Genomic DNA, 7,171 nt, shown 5'->3' with positions numbered 1-7,171 from the left:
TTCTCCCACCGAAAGCCCGGAGGACGCCCCCCCACAGCTCCTCTCCAGCTCCCTCCCACCCCCCCAGCGCAGGGCAGACCTCCCGGCAGAGCCACAGGCGGTTACGCCACTCCCCTCTCGGCCGCGCTCTCGGCTCCACGCCCGCCCCGGTCGGCCGGCGGGTCCGCAGCCCCCGGCCTCGCCCCCGAAGCGCCCCCGCCCCGGCCCACCTGGGCCCGGCTCCACGCCGCCCGCCGGGCAGGAGGCGGCCGAGCAGTCCCGGCCCACGGGCGCCCCGGCTCCGGCCACGCCTCCGCCGCCCAGCGCGCGCCGCTCTGTCGCGGTCCGGGGCGGATGCGCGGCACGGTGAGGCTGAGGGCCAGGCAGCGAAGCGGCCGGCTCCGGGAGCGCGCGAGGACCGCTCCGCCTCTGCACCTGGACCTCACGGCAGCCGAGCCCAGAGCACGTAAAGAGGCGGGGCCTCGAGCTTGGAAGGAGGAGGGGCCCGGAGCGTCAGGCTCCGAGGGACGCGTCGGGACCGGGAGGAGGCGGGGTCTCCGCTTCGGGTTCCTTCGAGCAGAATCGGTGGCAGTTTGGAGGCGGGGCCACAAGCTTCGGTTTATCTCGGAGGTCTCTGCTCGGATGTAGGCGGGGCCAAGAGCTTCGGCCGGATGTGGGCGGGGCCACAACGCCTGTTTGACTTAGATTAGGAGATAGGCGGTGTCTGGGGTTTTTTGAGAAGGAGGCGGGGCCACAGACTTAAGCAACACGAAGGAGGCGGTGATCTAGAGCGTCCCAAGGGGGCGGGGCTAACAGCAGCTCATCCTGAGGGGGCGGGACCCCGGCTGGCGTGTCAGCCACCGGGGCGGGGCCAAGGTAATTGGCCTCACTTTCCCTAGAGGCGGAACCCAAGCGGCCGAGGGAGGGTCGCTTCGAGGGGGCGGGGCCAAGGTGTTCCGCTTCACGGGCTACGGCGCCACTGGGGGCGGATCCCAGACTTCCCGCTTCGCTGAGGTGGCGGCGTGACGAAATTGACGCAGGGGGTCGGGATGGGGAGGGGTGGAGGAAGCAGCGCGTGGCGCGCTACGTAGGGGTGGCTCCGCCGGGACCGCGAGCTGGTGTTTACGAGGTGACTAACTGGTTCTATCGGAGCACGGTGCCGCATTCTGAGGGGAGCGCTCACGAGGGGGTGAGCCCGCCCGAGCGGGGAACGGATGGCGGGTGTCCAGTGGGAGGGGCCTCCAGCTGTGGGGTTCGCTCAGTGGGGCGGGTACTCGCTCCCCAACCGGGAGCGCTTGCGGCCGGAGGGGGCGGGGCCTGGCTGCGGGGTTGATGGGAGCCGAGGGCGCCCGTACGCCGAGCCGCCGGCCTTCAGGAGGGGCGGGGCTGCGAGTTCGGCCAAGCCGAGGAGGTCCGAACGCCCGAAAGCCTTGCGCCGGGGGGGCGGGGCTTCTACGGTGGGCGTCTGACACCGCGCGAGGAGGCTCTGAGGCCACGCCTCGGTGGTTTGGAAAGGGGAGGGGCCGAGTTCCGAGTCACTGGAAGGGGGCGTGGCCCCGCGTCAAGGGAGGCTTCTCTCCGAGCGGAGAAGGCGAGATGGCCGGAACGCTAACCGCAGGGTCGGGAGGGCCTAGCGGCGCCCCAGCGACTCGGCGGGGGGCGGGGCCTCGTCTCGGCGGCCCCGGGGCCTGGCGGGATCGCCTGGGGACGGGGTCCGGCGCCCAGGGGGCGGGGCCCGGTGCCCAGGGGGCGGGGCCTGGCCTGGAGAATCGGCAGGTGGCGAACGAGGCCCGGGCGAGGCTCCACCCCCCCCAGGCGTAGGGGCGGGGCCTCGCCGAGACCCTCCACCCCACCCCACCCGAGGCGGTGGGAGCGCTCTGTCGGTGACCGCTGTGCCCCCCTGGCTCCCGCAGGAGGATGCTGGTGGTGGAGGTGGCGAACGGCCGCTCCCTGGTATGGGGAGCCGAGGCGGTGCAGGCACTGCGGGAGCGTCTGGGAGTGGGGGGCCGCACGGTGGGCGCCCTGCCCCGCGGGCCCCGCCAGAACTCGCGCCTGGGCCTCCCGCTGCTGCTGATGCCCGAAGAGGCGCGGCTTCTGGCCGAGATCGGCGCCGTGACCCTGGTCAGCGCCCCGCGCCCAGATCCGCGCCAACACAGCCTGGTAAGGGGCGGGCCGGGGACGTGAACGCCCTGGACCCGCGGAAGTAGAGGCAGGACACCCGGACTCCAGGTCCCTGCAGTGGGAGGGGTCTGGGCGCCCTGGATTCTGGAATACTGTGCATGCAAGAGACTAGGATCCCCGGGTTCGGGCTTGGGGTTGGGAGGAGTCAGCGAGTCAGGGTTCCTGGCTTCCTAAGGCAGCGCAGACTTGGATCCTGGGATTCCCGCTGGCTTCCTTCTCAGGCCCTGGCATCCTACAAACGCCAGCAGGAGCAGGGCTTCCAGGAGCAAAGCGCCCTGGCAGCCGAGGCCCGTGAGACTCGTCGTCAGGAGCTCCTAGAGAAGATTGCGGAGGGCCAGGCTGCGAAGAAGCAGAAGCTGGAGCAGGAATCAGGGGCCAGCGAGAGCCAGGAGGCCGGTGCGAACCCGGCTGCCGCAGAGGGTGAGGCCAGCGCTGGCCAGGCTCTTGGAGAGCCCGAGGAAGCAGGTGAGGGTAGGAGCGGAGTCCAGGGACCAGTGGAAGTAGGCGGGAGATCTTTTGGGGATCCTGGCCAGGAATCGAGGGCCTGGGACTCTCCGAGGGATGGGAAGACCTTGTCCTTGGATTCACCGAACTGCTGCATTCTCCTCCCCCAGGTTCCTCTTCTCCCCAGCCAGGGCCTTCAAATGGGGTGGCCCCCTTGCCCAGGTCCGCCCTGCTGGTCCAGCTGGCCACTGCTAGGCCTCGACCCATCAAGGCTAGGCCCCTGGATTGGCGTGTCCAGTCCAAAGACTGGCCCCATGCTGGTCGTCCTGCCCATGAGCTTCGCTACAGCATCTACAGAGACCTGTGGGAGCGAGGCTTCTTCCTCAGTGCTGCTGGCAAGTTCGGGGGTGACTTCCTGGTCTATCCTGGTGAGTTTTGTGGGCACCTCCCATTGTTGCCCCTTTCTTCACAAGCCCACCACCGTCTGCATTTTCCCTTTTTGTCTTTTCTCAGCCTCTGAAACCCGTGGAAGGACAGGAACACTTGGGAACCCAAGCCTGTTTGGAGGGCAGCGTAGCAAATTTGATTAAGCACTTTCTTTGATCCAGAAGTTTCACTTAGATACGTGCACAAAACATACAGGAAATCGTCACTGCAGGATTCTTCACAGTAGCGAAATATTAGAAAGCAACCAGAATGATTCTTAATAGGTTAGCGGTTACACATTGGTGTTAGTTGTCAGAGGTTAATGTAGGTCCACGTACATTTACGAAAAAATGACCAAAGGAGAAGGAAAAAAAAGAACCACTTGTTGAAAACAGGTATGGTAGAAGTGCATTATGTTTTATGTTGTCATGGAGTTATACACACATTATTTAGGTAGCCTTAAAAGTCATGGCCCTAGGGGCACCTGGCTGGCTCAGTTGGTGGAGCATGCTACTCTTGATCTCAGGGTTATAGGTTCAAGCCTCACGTTGGGTGTAGAGATTACTTAAAAAAAAAAAAAAAAAAAAATACATATATATATATATATATGGCTCTAGCAAAGAACGTGAGAAGAACTTAGAATGGAGTACTGACTAGAAAGTAAGTAGCTAGTGGAAAAGGGCCTGAAAGCACGTACTCCAGCCCAAGTACAGCGGTCCCCCTAGGTAAAGGGGACTTTCAATGTATCAGTTAAATTTTGAATTTGTAGTATGAGTGCCTTTATTGTTTAACTAAAAGGTTGAAAAAGTAAGTCTGCAGGAAAATCACCTTTTTTGTTCCTCCTGAGAACATAGAAGGATAGAAGCACCAGATAAGTAGTCAGATCTTAGCTGTTGGTTGGAGACCGATGGAGTCTTCTGCAGATGAGCCAAGAGCCTTCGTCTCTTCTCAGACCAAACACTCAACTAAGGGACTAAGGGACCAAACACTCAACTAAGGGACTGACTTAGGAATTAAGAACGGTTTACCTGCCCCGTGCTCTACAGATAACCACACTCTAATTACCTTGCTACTGTTTTTTTGTGACTTCTGTATGTAAAAGATTATTTTGGTTTTGAAAATGAACTTAACGTATGAATACTAATATCTAGTTCAAGCTTTCAGTGCAATTTACAAATCTTTTTTCCAATCTAGCAGATTTTAAGGGGACTGTTAGTCCACGTTTGATACCACTCGTGAAAGGAGTTATGTAATTTTCAGTGTTATAAGTTGCATTAAAAAATTTTTTTTTTAGGGGCGCCTGGGTGGCTCAGTCGTTACGCCTCTGCCTTTGGCTCAGGTCATGATCCCAGGGTCTTGGGATTGAGCCCCGCGTCGGGCTTCCTGCTCCGCGGGAGACCTGCTTCTCCCTCTCCCACTCCCCCTGCTTGTGTCCCCTCTCTTGCTGTGTCTCTCTCTGTCAAATGAATAAATAAAATCTTTAATTTATTTATTTGGTAGAGAGATAGAGAGCACAAGTAGGCAGAGTGGCAGGCAGAGGGAGAGGGAGAAGCAGGCTCCCCATGAGCAGGGAGCCCGATGTGGGGCTCGATCCCAGGACCCCGGGATCATGACCTGAGCCGAAGGCAGACGCTTAACCGACTGAGCCACCCAGGCGCCCCTGCATTTTAAATTTTAATATGTTTATTTTCCTTTTTAAGTTGTATGGTGTTCAGGTTATGGAACTTGCCAAAAACTCAGATCTAATAACTTGTAAATGGAGTAAGTTTTAAGTTTATATGTTCTAATACTGTTAATGGCCTTACTAAAACTTCCGGTTAAAATAAGGGTAAATCCACCAATAACTCCATCACACATCTGAAACTGAACCAAATGACTGACCTGTTAGTTCTAATGGGTCAATTTTTCTAAAAGAATACATACTCGGTGTATGAGGTATATGTAGAATCTTTGTTTCCTGAAGATTAAAATATTCAAGGACTGAGGCCCTTACTTATCTCTGACAGTAAAGCTTCCCGAACTGATAAAGGCACTGGGCGTCTTGGAACAGTTTTGAGGCACCTTCCCGGGGGTTTTGATGCTTCCTCCCGCACGGCCAGAGCTGTCACAGCAGCTGCTGGCTGGAGAGCCGGCCGAGGGTCCTCTCAGTGGGACGTCTCCCCGCCCTGCTCTCGTTGGTTTTCGTTAGCTGGCACCTAACCTCTGGGTGGGGCCCCGTTCTGGCTCCGGCTCTCCTTGATCGATCAGATTTACCTGATGCAGGGGCAGAGCGCAGGTCAGGTTACTGGGAGGCAGCCCAGTCTGCTCACCTGCGGCCTGGGGTTCCTGCGGCGCCGAAGCGGCAGAGGTGAGTGCTTGTCACGCGGCCGTAAAACCAAATACTCACTGTCGGGCCCTTTCCTGAGAAGTTGTGTTAACTCCTTTATCCCACCTATTTATGACTCCGTCGTCTTGTAAATTCTTTTAGTCTGTTAGAGTCACTTCTCCTTGGATATTCACGTGACATCCTTTGCGTTCCTCGTGGCTTTGACGGACTTTGTGGTCGTGGTTCTTACGTCACGACAGTGATCTATTCCGTTAGTTGTTTTGTTTTTTGAATACGATTATGCTGAATGTGTGGGACAGCTTGCCCCACCCCCCTCTCCCCACGCAGGGTATCGTGGACTTCTCCACGTTGCTACATTCTTCTCGTTTTTTTTTTTTTTTAGGTTTTTTTTTTTTTTTTTTTAATTTGACAGAGAGAGACACAGCGATAGAGGGAACACAAGCAGGGGGAGTGGGAGAGGGAGAAGCAGGCTTCCCGCTGAGCAGGGAGCCTGATGCGGGGCTCGATCCCAGGACCCTGGGATCATGACCTGAGCCGAAGGCAGACGCTTAACGACTGAGCCACCCAGGCGCCCCCATTCTTCTCATTTTAACAGCTGTATGATACTCAGTCTTACGGAGAGACCACGAACCTAAGTCTGTGGTTTGGTTGTCTCCGTTTCTTAGCAGCTGTAAATGATAACAGAGTGAACGTCTTCGTAGGTATATTTTATTTTATTTTATTTTATTTATTTATTTTTTTTTAAAGATTTTATTTATTCATTTGAGACACAGAGATACAGAGAGAGAGAGAGAGAGCATGAGCAGGGAGAGAGGCAGAGGGAGAGGGAGAAGCAGGCTCCCCGCTGAGCCAGGAGCCCGATGCGGGGCTCGATCCCAGGATCCTGGGATCATGACCCGAGCCGAAGGCAGATGCTTAACTATCTGAGCCACCCAGGCGCCCCCGTAGGTATATTTTAGCACTGTTATCCTTATAAGTAAAAAATTCCAAGAAGTGGAATTGCTGGGTCCAAGAATAGCTATTTTGAAATATTCATGGTGATTACTAGGATGATTCCCGTCTCCTACCTGTGGACATTCCGGTGTCTTCCAGCCCTCTGCCACTGGGAACTGCTACGTGTCTCTCTCTCACCCAGGTGACCCCCTTCGTTTCCACGCCCACTACATTGCTCAGTGCTGGGCTCCGGGGGACCCCATTCCACTGCAGGATCTGGTTTCTGCGGGCCGCCTGGGAACCAGCGTCAGAAAGACGCTGCTGCTGTGTTCTCCTCAGCCTGACGGGAAGGTGGTCTATACCTCCTTGCAGTGGACCAGCCTGCAGTGACTCCAGAGACCCGTGCGGATGTGGCTGCCTCTGTGGACAGAGCCTTTCTAGATGGCCCCAAGCTCGTCTCTGCATACGGGACGCTGCAGACCCTCCTGCCTCTCTCCGCGGTTGGGTTTTGACTCCGGATTTATAAACACTACATCCTTATTTCTCTCCCTGTTTCAAAGCACTTACTGGCTGTGATGTTTTTGTAGTTACCTGTTTCCAAATTGTGAGCTTCTTGAGGGTAAAGCCTGGGTTTGATTCATCTGCAGTTTCTACAGGGCTTAGGCCTCAAGAGGTCTCAGTAAACTTGTTGAATAAACGTGGAGTCTGTGATTTGAATCCTGATGACAATCCTGGGAGGTGTGAGTGTTTGCATTTGCTTATACAGATGAGGGAAGGGCTAGGAGGAGGTCACACCTCTAGTAGGTAGCCAGGCGGGCTGGGATTTAAAGCCTGGTCTTGCTGAGTCCAAGGTCTGCGCTCTTCCCACCACACTGAACTTCC

At 56.7% G+C, this 7,171-nt stretch overlaps 2 protein-coding genes across 5 annotated transcripts in view; one reads left to right on the top strand and one right to left on the bottom strand.

The window, feature by feature from the left end:
• Positions 1-463, bottom strand: part of MBOAT7 (membrane bound O-acyltransferase domain containing 7) — an 11,946-nt gene extending 11,483 nt beyond the window's left edge. The window contains exon 1 of one of the 2 annotated variants that reach the window (XM_032388790.1): positions 210-463. The gene's annotated coding sequence lies outside the window, so the exon portion shown is untranslated. Of the gene's footprint in view, positions 1-79; positions 163-209 lie in introns of those variants that run through there. The other variant, XM_032388792.1, reaches the window with a different exon arrangement.
• Positions 464-998: 535 nt separating this feature from the next.
• On the top strand, positions 999-6,986 carry TSEN34 (tRNA splicing endonuclease subunit 34). 3 transcript variants are annotated; one of them, XM_032388822.1, is made up of 5 exons: positions 999-1,108; positions 1,893-2,139; positions 2,382-2,625; positions 2,775-3,032; positions 6,492-6,986. In XM_032388822.1, exons 2-5 carry the CDS (start codon positions 1,897-1,899, stop codon positions 6,677-6,679), a joined length of 933 nt encoding a protein of 310 aa, XP_032244713.1. In that variant the 5' UTR covers positions 999-1,108; positions 1,893-1,896; the 3' UTR covers positions 6,680-6,986. The 3 variants fall into 3 exon arrangements, with proteins under 3 accessions (XP_032244713.1, XP_032244712.1, XP_032244714.1); XM_032388821.1 differs by having other exon boundaries at positions 999-1,168; XM_032388823.1 differs by lacking the exons at positions 999-1,108; positions 6,492-6,986 and adding an exon at positions 3,118-3,576 and having other exon boundaries at positions 1,754-2,139.
• The last annotated feature ends 185 nt before the right edge of the window (positions 6,987-7,171 follow it).

Source organism: Phoca vitulina, unplaced genomic scaffold (assembly GCF_004348235.1).
Source record: "Phoca vitulina isolate PV1807 unplaced genomic scaffold, GSC_HSeal_1.0 scaffold52, whole genome shotgun sequence".
Taxonomy (NCBI): Eukaryota; Metazoa; Chordata; class Mammalia; order Carnivora; family Phocidae; genus Phoca; species Phoca vitulina.
This window is presented reverse-complemented; position numbering and strand designations above follow the sequence as displayed.